Source organism: Delphinus delphis, chromosome 16 (assembly GCF_949987515.2).
Source record: "Delphinus delphis chromosome 16, mDelDel1.2, whole genome shotgun sequence".
Lineage (NCBI taxonomy): Eukaryota > Metazoa > Chordata > Mammalia > Artiodactyla > Delphinidae > Delphinus > Delphinus delphis.
The window spans coordinates 17802508-17821884 of record NC_082698.1 but is presented as its reverse complement, the minus strand read 5'-3'; the positions used below and the strand labels follow the sequence as shown (position 1 = coordinate 17821884).

The window sequence follows — 19377 nt, the reverse complement described above, 5'->3', positions numbered from 1 at the left end:
TCCTTATACAAGACTTTCTGCCAAGCCAAACCTGAGTGGAGAATTCTCACAGCGCTGTTAGCTGTTCACACAGGTTATAAGCAACTTCTATAAATTGCAGGGTTAATAAATGGCACTTACATGTCCTGGTAACTGGCCCATCCCAGAGAGAGCTTACCATCCAGTTATACGTTTTAAAAGGTAAGTCTACTGCCTTAGAACACAGCCACATTAGAGTCTACATTCCTGTGCTAACTCATCCCTCTGGCAAAATGCCCTCAGAAGCATACTTCTCATCCAATCGACTCTTCCCAAACACTACACTCTCATGTGGAAGATTTTGTATGGCTTGTTTTTTCCATCAAATACGAACAACAAGCGCATGCACACTCCTTCCTAAATCTTCATCATAACATTCTAGTAACCATCCTTCCCTATCACAGAGTCAACCGAAACCCCTCACTCCCTCCACCGCAGGAACAGACACTTAGCAAAAGGGCAAAGCCACTGCTTTAATTTCTTATTCTGTCCTGCTCCACGCTCATGTGTGAGCTCTGTCTCGCGGGCGCGCGCACTCTCTCTCTCTCTCATCCATCTTGCTAGGACTTTAACTTTCAGTGCTAAATTGCAACATCTTGAAGTTACATGAAGGTTCCCACCAACTCTTTGGAAGGGTTATCTTAAAGTAAGATCTACTCTCCCTCTAAAGTCACATTAAAATGAAAACACAAAACAAAATATAGCCTGGCATCAACTATTAGACCAACATTCACTGAATAAATGAATGGAAAGAAAAACTGAGTCAACATCTTTACTTGGAATATTTGGTTTATAAAGATGGGCCTAAGTTCTAAAAATGCATTAAGTCCATTAAGACTACACAATAATAAAATTCACACAAAGTTGGAAACCTGTGTCACATATTTCACTCTGTTTATTAAAGGTCAACAAAGGTATTAAAGGCAGCATTCTTACCCAGCTCTGGGGAGTACAGGAATAACAACATCTTCCTACAAAGGGCCTTTTCCGGCTCATTAGGCTTTCTTTCCACTTCAAGGTTGCAGATCTGAAGACAGTCGGTCTGAAACGACACTCACCCTAATAAATATTAAGAAAAAATAGTGTGTCAGTAACAAGAAAATTATACTTGTCCACTTGATCTCTAAGCTAGTTCAGATAGAAGAGAAACTTCTGACATATTTTCTTTTTGGTGGCATGTGTTTCTCAGAGTGATTTTTCATTCAAGGTGCTCCCTCTACGACCAACACTGCGAACATAAGCAAAAATTGAGCACCTAAGAATAGCAATAGCTGGCAACACTCAAAGCAGCATTCAAAGGTTTAAAAACTAAGTTATAAAAGGTCAGATAGCCTTCTGACAGTAGCAGAAGGAATAAAGTCAGACTCCGGGAGCCCTATGCTAACAATTCACCTCACTCCCTCTTAAATCACACACTCCCACAAAAGAACGACAAAAGCCTTACCCAGAGTAAACAAGTTGTTATAATACGGTTTAAAATATTTTACTTTAAATGAAAAACAAGGTAAACTTATATAATATTCCTTTATCCTAACAAGAGAGTTTAAAGTCTGGAATTTAAATTATAGCCATACTATCCAATTAGGGTCAAACTCTGCTCTTCTGTTTTAAATAATTTTCTCTTAACTTTGAGTTCATCAGTTGCTCAAATCCCACTGATATCACATTCTCAAAAATAAACCAAAAAACCACCCAAAACTCCAACATCATTTTTTATCTAAAGCAGATAGTGCTCAGGAAACATCTAAAACATGCCATGTTATATTGACATAGGGAAAACAATACAAAAAAAAAAAAAGCATGCCCTCTGGATTGAGAGACATACTAAAATCTCCTATTTTCAATTTTTGAAATAAAGTTTACTTCCATTACAAAATTCACACTTGTGAAATGCAATCATGGAAAACAGATACGAAAAGAAAAAAAAAAATCTCTTTATAATTACACCACCCAAAACAACTAATAGGTTTTTTTTCCTATTGCTTTTTAACATAATCACTGTACTTAAATTTCCTACTCAATTTTCTCTTCCCAATAACATAATATCATAAGAATTTTTAAATATTAGACTTCATAAACAAATCTTCTAACAGCTGGAGGTAGTTTCTGTAGCTATTAACCTCTATTTGAATTTCTGTTGCTTCCAGTGTTTCCACCTTCATACACACTGAAATGAACATCTTTAGGCTGAATGCTTTTAACCTGTATCTTAAACTTACCCATTCCTCGCTTGCATGCTTACATCGACCAATACTGTATTCAGATGAATTTGGCAAATAAGAAACATCTATCATGCCAAGGGTCAGTGCAGATTCATCCATGTCACAAAGCGTAACTCCCAAATCATGCGCTATAAAAAAAATGTATACCGTATAAGTTAATGAGGGATCCAGAGAGCAAATACTAGAACTCAAAATTCTGATTTCTATATTATTTTGCCCCATGATAGGATGTCAAATGAACTATGGAGGACTTCCCCATGTTTAGTCAATGTGTAAAAAAGGACTTTGATGTGTATATATGAATCCAGGCCATCCTGATTTAAAAAAAAAACAAAAAACAACATTCGTTATCTTTGGACTTCAATACTTTAATACATCTACACAGCTCTAAGACAAAAGTACACTGTTCTAAAATATCTGATTTATAAGTTTTCGTATCTTTTCAATAAGCCTTTTCCTACCCTAGGAAAAAATGTTCACTAACAGTGAACTGCTAAAGAAAATAGATATTAACTTAAAATATAAGAATTTTCTCACATAATTCTCAAATTATTTTAGCATTTGACTATTTCTCACCTGGCCTTAAATTAGTCCTTTAAAACCTTGAAAGGTCATGTCCAAGTTAACAGTGTTCCTTGGAGGGCAGATGCCGATTTCTTTACAATCCCCATGTGGATTTACAGTGGTAACTGTTATCCTCAGCATGACTATACACATTCTTAACAATTTTATGTGAGTAGCAATCTACCATAATAGGCGAGGGGAGGGAATGGTAAAGCAATGCACCTGGCAGGAAAGCTCTTCTGTATTATAATATAAAACTCAGCTATCAGTTTCAGGTGCAGAATGTAACTACAACCGGCAGAGCCAGCTGCTGCCTGGGAAAATGAAGACTCGTCTGGCCCCTGTGATGAGGGCAGGACGAGAGGTGCAAACAGTCTTGTGCCAATAGGAAGTCCACGCTTCACCCCTCCCTCCCCACGTTTGTCCAAGGTTGAAAAGTACACCCCCCCGTAAAAAAAAAAAGAGAATCCTGGAGGCGCCAGGCTGTGGGCTGAGGGGAGCCAACTGTGGGTTTTAAAAGCGACAGAGGCAGGAGGGCCAGCTCTGAAGCCAAACAGATCAGAGTTCGAATCCCCCCTGCTTACCATCTGTGTGACTTTGGACGAGTTGGTTAACTTCCATGCCTTGGTTTCCCCATCTGGAAAATGGGCATGATATGATAAATCTTACCTCCTGGGTTGCTGGGAGGACCGAATAATACCCCTAAGACGCCTGGCACAGTGTCTGACGCACAGTGAGTGCTCAGTTCAATCAGTGGTCATCTGTCAACGGACTGTCCCCAGCACCAGCTGCTCCCAGAGCACGCCTGCTGCCTCAACGCCAAAGCCAATGACTCCACGTGCCCTTCGGGTGCGCGGGGGACTGAGCCCACAGGGACTTCCCTCTCGCCCAGGGGAAACCTGCCGCAGCCCGGTCTCCCGGGGAGAGAAAAAGCCCGACCCCCACGCCGGCACGAGCCGGGCCCATCTCTCAGGGGGAACCCGGGAGCTCGAGGGAGAGGGCCGGGGGGAGCGGACCGCCCGGCAGCTTGCTGGAGTAGCGCCGGGCCCGGTGAGAGGGCGACCACGCACCTGTCCCGGCGCTCCCGGCGCGAGCAGCCTCCCTCAGCCCGCTCCCGCCCTGGCCGCTCGCACCCTCGGCTCCGCCGGCTTCTCCTCTGCAGCTGCCCACACTTCAAGCCTCCGCCGGCGCTGCTGCAACGTCGCGCCATGATGACGCAATCGGCGCCTGGGGTGACGAGCGCAGCCGAGGGCCAGCCACTTCCGGGAGGGCCAGGGCTGGGGCTAGGCGCCGGGGCCCAGCGGCCGGGGCTCTGCGCGGCTCGTGGCCTCGTGCACTGGGGATAGGTCCGAGAGTAGAAGGTGTGCCCGCAAGTGTGTTTGTGTGGCCAGGTACGGCGTGTGCTGCCTAAACGCGCGGTGATTCTGCCTGGGCGCTGAGTCACGTGAGTGTGGGTGCATCTGCGTTGTGTGAGCTCTGTTCCTCTAGAAGTTTGTATCTCCGCCCGGCTGTCCTGGGAGCCTGCACGTGGGCTGTCTTTTTATGAGATTTGTAAGACTGCAGAATTTATTGGGCATGAGAGAGGTAGGGATTGGGAATGACCCTGTTGTGTAGTTTTCCAAACAGTGGCTGAGTGCCTTTTCCTAAAGGAAGAATATAAGGAATTAAAAGAGAAACAAATAAGGCTTGGACGAGCCCGAGTCCAAATTTCTCTGCCTTTGGTCCTTGAAACAAATTAACAAGGGGCACAAAGAGTTTCTTTCACAGTATTTGTCGTACCATTGACAAGGCCAGTGGTTATCAAGAGATTAGCAATTTAGAAGGGAAAAGATAACCTTTTACATGCACTTAAGCAACAAGCATTAACTATGAACTAGCAGACGGTACAAAGATCGTTAAGGCATAATCCCCGCCGTCACGCCTCTGCCACCAGTCCTCATCTCCTCTGCACACATGAACCCTAACCCTCTCTTCCAAACAATCTCTGCCCATGTCCATCCATCAAAAACCATCCACAGCTCCCACAGTCCAAATGCCTGAGCCTGGCATCTAAGGCTTACACAGAGAGGCCTCTACTTTTCCCACTGTTCTCCATCAAGAGCCCCTGCTTCAGCCTCTCCCATCGTCCCTTGTCAAGCCCTGGGCCCTCATACTCCTAACTGTGCTCACACCTCTCTCAGCTAAATTTGACAAGTTCTGTGTTGAACTAGGACTCCAAGCCTTCCCTGATGTCTCCAGCCCTCCATAAACACACTGTCATTTAAGTCTTTACTAAATTTGTTACAATATCGCTTCTGTTTTACATTTTGGGTTTGGGGCCACAAGGCACATGGGATCTTAGCTCCCCCACCAGGGATCCAACCCACACCCCCTGCATTGGAAGGCAAAGCCTTAACCACTGGACGGCCAGGGAAGTCCCAGTGCCTGTTTCTTAGGTAACACTATGATACTTTGTTATAGTAAATACATAACAGTAAACACAGTAACTACTTGTTGAAGCTAAGGAACAAGAAGTAAAACAAGAGTTCTTTCTCTGGCACTTCCTACTTCTGTTTGTAAATCCATCCCAAGACAATTCAAAGCAGCAGGAATTGTTATTCATTTAAAAAAAGATTTTGAGCTTCTTGAAGTCAAGGACCCTGTCTTTATTCAACGCCCCCTCACACACCTTAGCTCTAAGCACACACCTAAGTATTTAAGGCCTATGATGACTAGAATAAGATGAATTCTCATCCCAAAATATCATGAAATTTGTGTACAGATTACTGACCCCTGACATTAAAAAAAAAAGAAAGAAAGAAAGAAAAAGAAAAGGAGGGGAGAAAATACAGGAAAGTCACAGGATGTGAAGTCACTGTTAAAGAGAAAGTAATGAGAAATGATGTAGAGCACCACGGGAATTAAAGTGTAAGCCAGAGGGGAAAATTAGGTTCTTATATAAACTTCATTTGTAGGCAACTCTTCTGCAACACCCACTGCACAAGAGTTTACGGTACTTGGAGGAGATGTGGACTGCAGTGCACAGATTACTAAATGAGAACTGTTTTGGAAGCAAGTGACACCCTAGGCAGTCTTTTATCAACAGAACCACAATAACTTATAGTAATCCAGATCCAATCTAGTCAGCCAAGGTGGAGCAACAAGGACTGAAGGATTGAATTTACTCTCCTGCTAAGATGACAACAACAATAAAAAAATTTTTTTTAAAAAGCAAGATATATAAAACAGCAAGCAGTGCAGGACTGTGGTCCATAAGGGAAAGGAAGTGAATGAGGTTAAGCACTATGATTGCCTCAGCCTACTGCCTAGAAAGAGTTGCCAGGCTATAGTGCCGACAGGGGTAATCCAGGAAGAGCTAGGTAGACTTTCTGAGTTGAGAAGCTAGAACTGGGAGACCAGGAAGGCCAAAACAGCTGGAATTGGGAGTAGAGTACCAGAGAGGTGTGCCTCTTCCCACAAGGCGGAGTGAAAAGATAACCAGTGAACATATGGGACCAGGAATAAGGCCTGGAAAATCCCATAATTCGCAACTCAAAAAGTCTTGCCTCAGTAGTGGGGTAAAATTAACCGTAGAGTAAAACTTCTCTGGACCTACCTAACAAATCTTAAAAGGCAGCCCCCAAAGGATCAAACTTCACAAGAACAAAATATCCCAAAACAAAGTACAAGAATACTTAAAGGATATCGAAAATATCTAGCACCCAACAATGTAAAATTCACAATGTTACTCTTCCAATCAAAAATCATCAGGATGGGCTTCCCTGGTGGCGCAGTGGTTGAGAGTCCGCCTGCCGATGCAGGGGACACGGGTTCGTGCCCCGGTCCGGGAAGATCCCACATGCTGCGGAGCGGCTGGGCCCGTGAGCCATGGCCGCTGAGCCTGCGCGTCCGGAGCCTGTGCTCCACAACAGGAGAGGCCACAACAGTGAGAGGTGTGCATACCACAAAAAAAAAAAAAAAAAAAAAAAATCATCAGGGATGCAAAAGGAAGCAGGAAAGAATGAACCACAATGAAGAGAAAAATTAATTAACTGAAAGAGTCCCAGAAATGACAGATGATAGAATTGGTAAATAAGGACACTAAAACATACTTACAACTATATTCTGTAAGTCCAAGAAAGTAGAGGAAAGATTGAGTTAAGTAGAGATGTGGAAAACTTAAAAAAGACCCAAATCAAACATTAGATATTATAAAACCATTGTCTGAGATTTTTAACACACACACGTGCACACATCACTTGTACAGGATGAACAGCAAGTTAGACGTTACTGGAAAAAAAAAAAAAAGAACCAGAAAATATTGCAATAGAAACTATCCAAAATGAAACACAAATAGAAAAAAGTAAAGACTGAAACTAGAAATGAACAGAGTATCAGTGAGCTTAATATATATGCAACTGGCATCCCTGAAGAAAAGGAGAAATATCAGAAATACATATTTGAAAAAATAATGGCTGAAAACTTCCCATATTTGATTAAAACTATAAATTCACAAATCCAAGAAGCTCAACGAACTCTAAGTAGAAACAAGAAGAAAACTATACCAAAGAACGTCTCAATTAAATTGCTTACAACCAGTGATAAAGTGAAAAATCTTAAAAACAGAGGAAAAAAGACACATTACAGTGCAGAGGAACAAAGATCAGAATGTCAGGAGACTTCTCATCAGGAATATGCAAATGAGAAGATAGTGAAGCAGCATCTTTAAAGTACTCAGAAAGAAAACTGTCAGTTTAGGATTCTTTCCCCAAACATGTATCTCAGACACAAGACAAAATAAAGACATATCTGACACACAAAAGCTGAAAGAATTCACCACCAGCAGACACTACAAGCAATGTTAAAAGAAACTCCTTCAGGTAGAAAATACAGCCAGATGGAAGTTTGAATCTACATAAAGGAATTAAGAGCTCAAGAAGTCATAAATCTGTAGGTAAATAATTTTTTTCCCTTTTAAAACTCTTTTAAAAGATAATAGCTTAATGCAAAAATAACAACAGTATTTGGGGGGGGTTATAATATATGTAGAAATAAAATGTATGATGACAGCACAACATCCAGAAAGGGGGAAGCATCTGTTGTTGTAATATTCTTATACTAAGCATAACGTGGTGTAATATACTTGAAGGTAAAGATGTATACTCCAACTCTTAAAACAACTGCCGTAAAAGTAAAACAAAGAGTTGTAGCTAATACATCAACGAAGAAAATAAAGCAGAATCATTAAAAAAAAAAAAAGTCACTCGAATCCAAAAGAAGGCAGTAAATGAGGAGAAAGGAAAGAAAAATGGATTGAGAAAGAAAAAATACGTAGCAAGATGGTAGATTTAAATTCATGCATATAAGTAATCACCCCAGTTAAAAGGCAAAGATTGTCAGACTGGAGAAAAAAGCAAGAACCAACTGTATGCCATCTATAAAAAGAAAAAAAAAATCACTTTAAATATAAAGACAAATAAGTTAAACGATTGAAAAACAATGTACCATGCTAATGATAATCAGAAGAAATATGGGTGGTTATATTAATATCATACAAAGTAGATTTCAATACAAAGAATATTACCGGAAATAAAGAGGATCATTTCATAATGATAAAGGAGTCAATCCATCAAGGGGAAGAAACAATTCTAAATATTCATGCATCTAGTACAAAGCTTCCAAATATATGCATCAAAAACGGACAGACTTTCAAGGAGACATAGAAAAATCCATGATTATAAACAGTAATTTCAGCACCTCTGTTTCCATAACTGAGCAATTAGGCAGAAAATCAGTAAAGATATACAAGGCTTGTACAATACTGTCAACCAACTTGGCCTAATTGACATTTATAGAACACTACACGCATAGATAGAATATCATTTTTTCAAGTGAATACGGAACGTGTCTTGGTAAAACCTGCCATAAAACAAGTCTCAATAGGTTTATAAGGATTCAAATCACATAAAACGTACTCTGACCACAATGGAAATTAGAAATCATTAACTTAGAGGTATCTGGAAAATCCCCAAATATTTGGAAACTAACATGCTTCTAAAAAACAAAAACAAACAGAATAAACACCCCACCGTTTAAAGAATAAATAAATCAGAATGAAAATTAGAAAGTACTCTGAACTGAATGATGGTGAAAACACACCTTATAAAGGCTGGGACTCAACACCTTGAAATACCACCCTGAGATCAGTGATTTGAGTTGAGACCTGTCTTCTTTTCTAATACAAATATATTAGTGCTATAAACTTCTCACTAAGTTTTGCTTCAGCTACATCCGTCAAATTGTGACGTGTGCTTTTTTTTCTCTGCAAGAATGTTATGAGGAACAGTGTCAACTGACTTGCCGAAATCCAATGACAAAATATCTATGACACGCCCTGATCTCAAATACAACAATTACTCCATCAAAAACTTTTAAAGGATATAAAGTTTGGCCTGACTTACTCTTACTGAATCTATGCTGTTCTCATCTTCCACTTTCCTCTAGATTTGTTTTCTTCATTCATTTATTTAATAAATATGTATAGAACACCTACCGCCCGCCAGGCAGCATAGGATAAGATAGCCTAGGAGACTTACACACAACTGTTTGATAATTGTGTCCCAAAAGATTCAAAAATCAGCCTCAAGTTCAGTAGTCTGTGGCTTCTACGACTCAGTTGATTTGGGGCAGGCAATGAGACCTGTCTGTCCAGTACCCATTCCTTGTGGGGTCCTGGCTATTAGAAGCCTGATTTTATTGAGTGATCTCTTGCCCAGCCCCGAGAAAAGAGTGAATCAAAGTATCTGAGTTAATTATGATAATCTTGTTCTCTAATAGTCTAACTGTCCCCTGCAGCCAAGATGGTCTTATGACCCAGTTCTGGGCAGTGACACCTAAGAGAAAATCAAACTTGAGGATTTCTGGAGAAGTGTTTCTTTCCTAGTAAAAGGGAACAGATACAGCTGGCCCTGCTTCTTTTTCACTTTTTTCCCCCATTTGCTCTGTAATTTAATGTCCAAACCCCACATTACCAATCACACACCTCTGGATTTTAAGCCACTGAAATCTTTTTTTCTGTTACTCACAGACAAATTGCATTCCTGACTCATATTTAATTTTTAAGCACAGTGATTCCGGCTGCTAGAATAACTCAAACATATGGGAGGAAAAGAGCATTGAGAAATAGTCCCTGCCAGCATATCACGCTGGGGGATGGCAATGGACGTGACCTGGGAGCCTGCCATTTAGAACGTACCTTAGGCCAGAAGAGAATGGAATCCCCTCTGACTCACTTTTACCACATGTGTGACGGAACAGGTACTTCAATTTGACTGAAAACTGCTTCATAGTAGATTAAGCCAAAAACTTGAAATAAGCCAAGCAGGAGGCAGTCATGCTTCTGGGAGAGCTGGCTTGGCATCTTCTACTGTGTGGGCTGCACGGCAAAGCTGATGCACCCACCCCAGGAAGCAAGGCCAGTGGGAACTAGGTAGGGTTCCAGGCTTTCAGCCACAAGCAGGGCCTCAGGGCAGGGCACCAGCTCTAGAGTTGGAAGCAGGGCCCTGAACCAGTAACTGCTAGAGCAGTAATTAAGAAATTAGCTTCCAAGTCAATTTCTTTTGTTTACAACTGTTAATTTATTCTTAAAAAGGAAAGTTATCTTTCCTTCTCCCAGGAGTGTAGCCAGGCTCTGTGGTTTAAGTCCTGAGGTTCTGTTGAAAGAGGCTAAGTCATGGCCATTAGCAGCCTTTTTGTTACTGAAAGACAAAAAATGAGAAACTATTGACTGTCTTTGGTCACCAGAGGAGACAAAACCTGAACGGGCCTTCGCTTCCTCTGTGGAATCAAGCTGGATTGTGTGACAGGGAGAGGTTATCTGAGGCAGTAGAGGCCAGGAAGGCCCAGGTGCTGAGAAGGGGCTCAGGATGGAGGACTCTGCTCATGGATCTGATTGGAGATGGCTCCAATGTAGGCCCTAGAGGTGGCAGATCTTCAGAAGGAGGGTGAAAGTGGAAGCACTATGGAGAGAATAGAGAGTCTTGGGAGCCTCGGTGAAGGTCCCGGTGGCTGAGCGCGTTGGGAAAACAGAGCTCCACGCACCGTGCAGGGTGTAGGCAGGGAACAGTGGTGAAGAGGGCCAGCCTGAACAGAGCCAGGGCCTCTGGCTCACAACACATGTGCCAGGGAAAGGGAGAGGAGGGGAGTCCCAACACTGATCACCGTTGGACTTCTAGGGACCCTTGACACGAGCAGTTTGGAGACAGATTAATTCAACATCAATTCATGCATAACACAGTGACTGAGAGCCCGCTGTGTGCCGAGCATCTTTTTCAGGCACCGAGGATACACAGACGAGGCTGTCACACATAGATCCTGCCCTCATGGAATTAATAGTCTAACAGCCTATGGAACGTTGGGAGGGAGACAGTAGGGAGAGTAATAAACAAGCAAACAAATAAAATCATGACAAGTTTTGGAAACTGCAGTGAAGATCCAACAGCATCTGTCACAGAGAATAACAGAGGTGACCAACATTAGATAAGGTGATGGGAAGGGCCTCTCTAAGGGAGGAGCAGCTACCTTGAGGCTGGGGTGTGAGAAGGATATGAAAGGAGACCAGGAAAGATCTTTCCAAAAAGAGGGAACTATACCTGCCAAAGCCCTGAAGGAGGACAGAGCTTGGCAGACAGAAGTGAACAAAGGCCAGTGCAAGCTGGAGGGAGTGAAGGGGATGTGGCAGAGGGAGGGGTTGGGAAGACAGAAGGGGCCAGATAGAGCAGGGCTTTTTAAGCCGTAGTAAGAAGTTTGAAAAATGAGAAATAAAATGGTGACATGTGATACATGTCGTGGCGGAATCCACATGCCCTTTACCTTATAAAGATTAGAAAAGAATGCATCAAAACAAACCCAGGTCTGTGGACCTGGACAGCCCAGAAGGAGGAGAAATGGGCATTGATTCAGGAGCTATGATGTGGGCAGGGGCCTACCTGCTGCAAACTGGCCTCAGAGAACCTAGGCAAGAGGTAAGTACATTTTGTAAGCTACCACTTATTGGGCACTTACTATGTGCCAGGCACTGTTCTAGCACTCCATAGGCATATCTCAAGCAATCCTCTGTATCAGGCATGGTGCTGTGTGAAAAACAGCCTGTGCCAGACAGCCGCTAGTGGACTTTAATACAGAATTCTACTTAGAAAGGTCTTAGAAGAACTGAAAGGACAAAAGGGGATAGTGAGGCAGCCTAGAGATTAGCAACAATGGAAGATCACCACCCTCCCTAGGGCTGGAGTGACAAAGCCAGGTGCTAACACAGCCCCTAGGCAACAGCTGGGACCAAGGAGAGAGGGGCTGCCTAGGGGGAGCCGAAATCACAGAGCTGCCACCGCTGGAGATGCCCCCTGAGAAAGAGGGGGATACCCTCCCTGGCTTTTACCTCTTTCTGGCCTCGTCTGCCAGCCCTCCTACTGGCTGAAGCAAACTGCAGGGGAATCTAAGGAATGAATTTGCAGGGGGCTACCTCACCCACCCTCCCAGCCCCTCCCCAGGCAGAGAAGGGTGGGGATTGGATCTGAGAGCAAATAGGCAAATAAGGTGCCCATCGTCCCAGCAGCCCCATGAGCTAGGAACTGTTATTACCCTGATTTCCCATATGGGAAAACTGAGGCCCAGGGAGAGGTTAGGTGAATTTGGTATGTGGAAGAATCCTGATTTGAATTCAGATCCATCTGATTCTAGAGCCCAAACATGTAACTGATAGCGTTACTCAGCCAGCATAGGTGAGAGCCTGGGAGTTAGGACTCGGCCACCAGATCCCAGGTCTGAAAAGCTTATCTTTATGTTAAACCCCACTCCATGAAGGAGCTGAGGGTAGTGATACTAAGAGGTGGTTGGCTTAAAAACTGAGCTGCTGCTAGTTGGGACATAAGTGGACTAACCCTGAGTCCTTCCAGCAGAATGTCCGAGAGTTTGTGACAGGGCTTTGGAGCCTGACAACCTGGGTTCCAATCATGGTCTGCCATCTACCAGCTGTGTGACCCTGAGAAAGTTATTTAACCTCTCTGAGCCCCAAAACTCTCTCATTTTAAAAGTGGATTTGCTAATGTTCACTTACTGGGTTATTTTAAGGTAAAATGGAATAATGTATACAGATAATTAGCAGATTGCCTACCAGATGGTGAGATTTACTAGATAGTAGCTATTATTATGATTGTTGTTAGTCTCCTCTTGCATAGACTCTGAAGACAAAAGAGAGGTCCTATTCCTTTGAGCTTGAATCCTAGTGAAGAATTTATCCTAAAATCTTTGGAACTCATATCAACCATTAAGTTTACTTTGTTCTGGGAAGAATGTCTCTGTATCAGTCAGGATGGGCTAGGTTATGATTCAGTAACAAATGTCTCAGAGTCTTGAGACAACAAAGTTTATTTGCCTGTGCTACATGGAGACTGCAGGTTATTACAGGGGCTCTGCTTATAAGGTCACTAAGGGAGGCTCCACCTTGACACTTGCTTCCTTGATTGCTGGGGCTGGGACCAGAGAGCATAGGGAACCATGCACTGGCTCTTAATCCACACATCACTTCTGTTCCCATTTCATTAGCTAAAACATCATATAAAGCAAGAGAGTGAAGCAAGAGGTGGTGTAATCCCACCATGTGCCCAAAACAAGGTAACTAAACATTTATGAGCAACCCTAATGACTATCAGAACAACCTCAGTGAAACTTCTGGTTGGGCTGGTTAAAGCAAAGGCCCCAATGTGGAATGAAGGGATTCAGGAGCCTCTAACAGGCCAGACTACCCTAGATGACATCAAAAGTTTGTCCTTGTTGTGCCTAGAATTGCATCTCCGAAGACGTTGTCTTTTAGGAAAAACTTTTCTTCCTAAATATTGCTTAAGACCACTTCTCTGAAAACCGCTGTTGGTTCTTGGAACGTATGATCCAACATGGTTTGTGGAGCTGAGATGCTGACTGTAAACAAAACATCTTGTCTTCTGGGAGAGGGATCCTGATGTAGGCTAGATTCTTCATGCCCAGACTTACCCGGGACCTTTCTTCCACTGTTGTATAACCTGATGTCAGATTATTGCGTACTGATGGCTCGTGGAGCAAGTTCAAGCTCTGGGTGTAAGCCTTTCCTCAGCTTTCACAACCCCATGTCCTGCTGGATTTCTTTCTACCTACCTGAATGTTCTTTCTCGGCATCTTTTGCTGGTTCAAAGCCCTCCTTCACTCTCATTCCACACTCTGTCCTTAGCAGACCAGGAACCTAGGAGTCATTCTTAACTGCTTCCCACATCCAATCGAATACTAACTTCTGGCAACTTTACCTTCTAGACAGCTTTAAACTCATCATCTTTTTATCTTCCTCTCTACTTGAACTGTCTTATTCCAGGCCACCACCATCTTCCCTGGGCGGCACAGCAGCTTACTACCTGGACTCCTCATGTCTGCTTTCTATACACCACCCTCCCACACACCCCACATATCAGCCAGGATGAACATTTGAAAGTACAACACTGACGATGTCAAACACCCCCATTTCTCTGCCTGATCCCCACTCCGACTGATTAAAATCTTTTCAATTATTCCTTATAGTTTTTAGAACTGCCAATGCTTGGCACATTCCACCCTGGTTAATCTCACCACCCTCATCTCCTCCCACTTGCCCTCTTTTTCTCCAACTTCAGTCACCCTTTCTTTCTTTCAGTCCCCAGGAAAAACGGGCTTTACTCTTCCATCGCACAAACTGCTTTCTCTGCCAGCAGAGAGAGCACAACCCTTTTTTCTCTCCAACTCATGCTTCATAACATAGCTCAGTTCTCACCTCCTCATGAAAAACTTTTTGACCCTCAGACTAAGGCAGGCCCCATATCATATGCTTCTTCCCCAAGGGACTTATCACAATTATAATTGAATATTAATTAATTGTAGAATTAGCCATTTAAGATCTGCCTCTCCCTCTTGAATGTCCGTCTTGATTTCTACCATTCCTTTCCTTTGTATCCCTAGCACCTAACAGTACCTTGTACAATACAGATTCTTAAGATCTATTTGTCAAATATCTAAATACAACATGGTTAATTACCTACTAACAAAGGAAGGTGTGAATGGCTATGACAACTGTCAAGAGTCCTGGACAAGGGTAGCTCTAGGAACAGGAGTATTCAAGGAGAGATATATGAACCTAGAGTTTTGGGGGCTCAGGACTCACGGGTCTTGGGGAAGGCATGTATCCAAGCTTGACAGGGAGATAGGAAGCAGATTTCCCATTCCTCTCCCACCCCAACTTCCTGAACCAGAGTAGGCGGAAGAACATAATACAAGGGAGAACAGGGGCCCAACTCTCCAGTGGTAACCAGCAACACAGTGGGAGGTGGCCCACAATGGATAAGAACACCACAATTAAGTACGAGGCAGGGCTTCCCTGATGGCGCAGTCGTTGGGAGTCCGCCTGCCGATGTGGGGGACACGGGTTCGTGCCCCGGTCTGGGAGGATCCCATATACCGCGGAGCGGCTGGGCCAGTGAGCCATGGCCGCTGAGCCTGCACGTCGGGAGCGCTCCGCAATGGGAGAGGCCACAACAGTTAGAGGCCCGCGTACCGCAAAAAAAAAAAAAAAAAGAAAGAAAGAACAAGGCAAAGCACACTAGTGCCCAATACCCTTGAAGGAAGGAATTTGAAAATACTTGAGAGGAAAGCTAGACATGGCTGGAGACAGACTAATTTTTATTTTTCTTCCCTCAGAATCAGTCTTTGTCAAAAAAGAAAAAAATTTTCATGAAGGGAACAAGGAGAAACAGGACTACTCTGCGTTTATTCTTTTTCTAATGAGTTCAAAGTAAGCTAGAAACTTACTTATTAAGTCTAATTGAAAGGAAGATCAATTGAAGTTCAGCTGAGGCTCATTTTTCGAATACTTTTAAATAAATTTACTTTCATTACTTTTGGGGACATAGAAGCTCTAAGATTTTCTTCTGGAAAATTATTCTCCTGGGTATTCTAAACATACTCCTTAAAACTGTGTCTGGCTTTTAACTTACAGATTTCCCAAAAGAACATTTTTCCAAAGTAAAGAGTGTTATCAACCCAGTTTCCAATGATCTAAATTGCCTGATATAAAGTGAAACCTGAATAAGCACGATGCAGCTGACTGCGGTTTTAACCAGATATTCTCTGACGGTCACCATCATATTATTCCTTAAAATATTTGAAATTTATTACAAGGATGACCTCCAACATGAAGGTAAGATATTAGAAAACAGGCTTTCCATAATTGAGGGTCACAGGGTGCAATCCTCTCTCCCAGCCCCGCTTTGTTATTCCGCTGTCTTGGGAGGCGATTAAGTCTGACCCTTCACTCAGTTAGGATGACTTACACCTCGCCTGTTCCTGTTGCATATCCAATCTGCTTAGGAGATGGCAAAACATTTTCCCCTTCATCAAATTATTTTACGGTTACTTTTTCCAGAGGCTTTCTGTTCCGGTCCAGGGTTCCTACTTCACCTCTATCTATAAATTTAGCCTACATACATGAATTGTAGGATTCCTAGTAACCACTATAGGCTACGGGTGGAATCACACAAACCTTAATACCCACAATGTTGGATTTTCTATAGATTATTTATAAGTGATTTTCTTCGAGAATAGTCTGTCTAAATTTCTAGGCCGCCTGCTCACTAACTGCTGATGATATTGGGCTGTCCAAAACGTGCCTTCGGTTTTTAAGTAAAAATAAAAGACACATTTTTCCTTTTCACCAAGAACTTTATTGAACAACATATTCACCCTTTTGTTCCACCACCTTCTGCCACTTTTCAGGCAACTTCATAATTCCACGTTCCCAAAATTTTTTATCTTTTTTGAGGAAAGAACTGGTCCAGGTACCTTTTACAGTCTTCCAGGGAATGGAATTTTATTCCATTAAGAGAACCTGGTAAAGACTGAAATAAATGGAAATCCAAAGGTACAATGTCTGGTGAATACGGCGGATGAATCAGAACTTCCCAGGCAAGCTGTAACAGCTTTTGCCTGGTCATCAAAGAAAAATGCGGTCTTGCATTATCTTGATGGAAGATCGTGCGTTTTCTGTTGACTAATTCTGGATGCTTTTCGTCGAGTGCCACTTTCAGTTGGTCTTATTGGGAGTGGTACTTGTTGGAATTAATCGTTTCGTTTTCCGGAAGGAGCTCATAATAGAGGACTCCCTTCCAATCCTACCATATACACAACATCACCATCTGTGGATGAAGACCAGCCTTTGGTATGGTTGGTGGTGGTTCATTTTGCTTGCCCCACAGTCTCTTCCGTTCCACATTATTGTACAGTATCCACTTTTCATTGCCTGTCACAATTTGATTTTTTGTTTGTTTGTTTGGTTTAACATCTTTATTGGAGTATAATTGCTTTACAATGGTGTGTTAGTTTCTGCTTTATAACAAAGTGAATCAGCTATAACACACGGAAAGGTCAGGGAATGGACAACAATGTATTTGGAGATACTTGAGCTGAGACCTCAGCCATCTCATCCTTGGATTTTTTTTTTTTAATGCTTTACAGAGAAGCACATATTTTTTATTAACAGTGCAGCAATATCTATAATGACTGAGAGGATCTGCCAAAAGAATAAAGCCTCCTACCCAGCCAGCCCCCCCCCCAAAATACTCTTAAAACAAATTGTGTGGATGGACCTAGAGTCTGTCATACAGAGTGAAGTAAGTCAGAAAGAGAAAAACAACGTATGCTAACACATATATATGGAATCTAAAAAACAACAAACAAACAAATGGTTCTGAAGAACCTAGGGGCAGGACAGAAATAAAGATGCAGATGTAGAGAATGGACTTGAGGACATGGGGAGGGGGAAGGGTAAGCTGGGATGAAGTGAGAGAGTGGCATGAACATATATACACTACCAAACGTAAAATAGATAGCTAGTGGGAAGCAGCCGCATCGCACAGGGAGATCAGCTTGGTGCTTTGTGTCCACCTACAGGGGTGGGATAGGGAGGGTGGGAGGGAGATGCAAGAGGGAGGAGATATGGGGATATATGTATATGTATAGCTGATTCGCTTTGTTATAAAGCAGAAAGTAACACACCATTGTAAAGCAATTATACTCCAATAAAGATGTTAAAAAAACAATAGTTATAATAATAAAATTATCTACTTGGTCAATAACCTCACTTTATAAACCACAGTGACTCTTAGCCAAATTCAAATTAAGCATAGTAGTCAGCTGGCTCTCCTCTGCATGTGACATGCAATCTGTTCTTATTCACAAAACCAAAGGTGGCACAAATAGGAATCCTGTTATTAATCAGGCATGTGCTTCACGGTTTTACAACATGGCTGCCATTCAGACACATCCACAATAATAATTATTCTGAGCCATTAATTACAGCTGGGCAAAATGTATTATGCAGACCTGTGAAGGGTCTTGGAATGTTGAGTATAAAGCTCATTCTATGGTTTCAATCTGTGTGTGCCCTATTTTCCTCATCTGCAAAACAAGTCTAATAATAGTACATACTTTATAGGGTTAATGTGAGGATTAAGAGTTAAAATATATAAGGCTCTAGGACAGTGCCTGGTGCATAGTGGGAACTATATAATGTTTGCAGTCGTGATAAGAACCCCCAGGAGAATGTGTAGTCCTCCAAAAGGAAGGCTGCATTTGACCCAACAACCATCAATCCCCCTTGCTTTCACAGGTCATAAGTGATAAATGTGGTCTTTGAGAATCACAGGCTTGCCCAGCTCCAACTCAACAAATGTTCCTTTTTCAGATAGAAAATTTCTAGAATTTTCCTTTGATAACCATGTTATAGATTGAGTCAGTAAAGTCTTTAAAGCAGTATTTCCTAACTTTTTAGAATCAGGGAACACTTCGAGAGTGTAATGAAACTCTAGACTTCCTCCTGATTAAAAAAAAAAGGACATGTAAAAGTGTGCATTCCATTTCAGGGGGCTCATAACCGCCCCCCGCCATGATCATTCATGGACCCCAGATTAAGAATCAGTGTTCGAAAGCATGGCTTGGAAGAGAGCCACCTTTGGATCTTGTTCTTTTAAGGATGTCTGAAACAAAATGAGACAGAAACACATACTTGCGCATTGTAAAGGAAGTATTAACTACTGTTAGCCAAGGGGGTTGATAAATAAGGGGTTCTGGTGAGGATAAAGGTGATGAAAGAGGAGAATGAAGAGGAGAACACGAGGGGGAGGGGGAGTCACCCCAAATGGATCAAAGTTGATAAACTAAATGTACACTTTTACCTTTAAGCGAGCCAAGTATGCACACTGCTTGGAACTGGAACGTACTGTATGGCTGTAATTATTGGCAACTCTGGAGGCAGTTTATTTGATTGTATCAAAGCTTTCTTTTAAACCTCAAACAGGTAAAATATTATCACTGGGGCTCTTCACCCCCTGTTCAATGACTGAGATACAAAAGAAATGCTAATTATGGGAATTGAGCTGTGAATTTTGAGTGACCCTAGGGACAAAATGATTATCTGGTTGTCTTAAGTTGCGGGAAATTTATTAGGGGGTTTTAAGATTACATTAACTGATTTTTACCTTAAGTGCTCCAC

At 42.3% G+C, this 19377-nt stretch overlaps 1 protein-coding gene across 4 annotated transcripts in view; it reads right to left on the bottom strand.

Annotated features, from left to right (window-relative positions):
* The window catches only part of GPAM (glycerol-3-phosphate acyltransferase, mitochondrial), a 72878-nt gene that overhangs the window by 41863 nt on the left and 11638 nt on the right, over positions 1-19377 (bottom strand). The window contains exons 1-4 of one of the 4 annotated variants that reach the window (XM_060034071.1): positions 3875-11156; positions 3389-3441; positions 2238-2368; positions 955-1077 (exon numbers count right to left, since the gene is read on the bottom strand). In XM_060034071.1, coding sequence (XP_059890054.1) covers positions 955-1077; positions 2238-2368; positions 3389-3441; positions 3875-4014 — 447 coding nt within the window. In that variant the 5' untranslated portion in view covers positions 4015-11156. Of the gene's footprint in view, positions 1-954; positions 1078-2237; positions 2369-3388; positions 3442-3473; positions 3837-3874; positions 11157-19377 lie in introns of those variants that run through there. The other 3 variants (XM_060034072.1, XM_060034074.1, XM_060034073.1) reach the window with 3 other exon arrangements.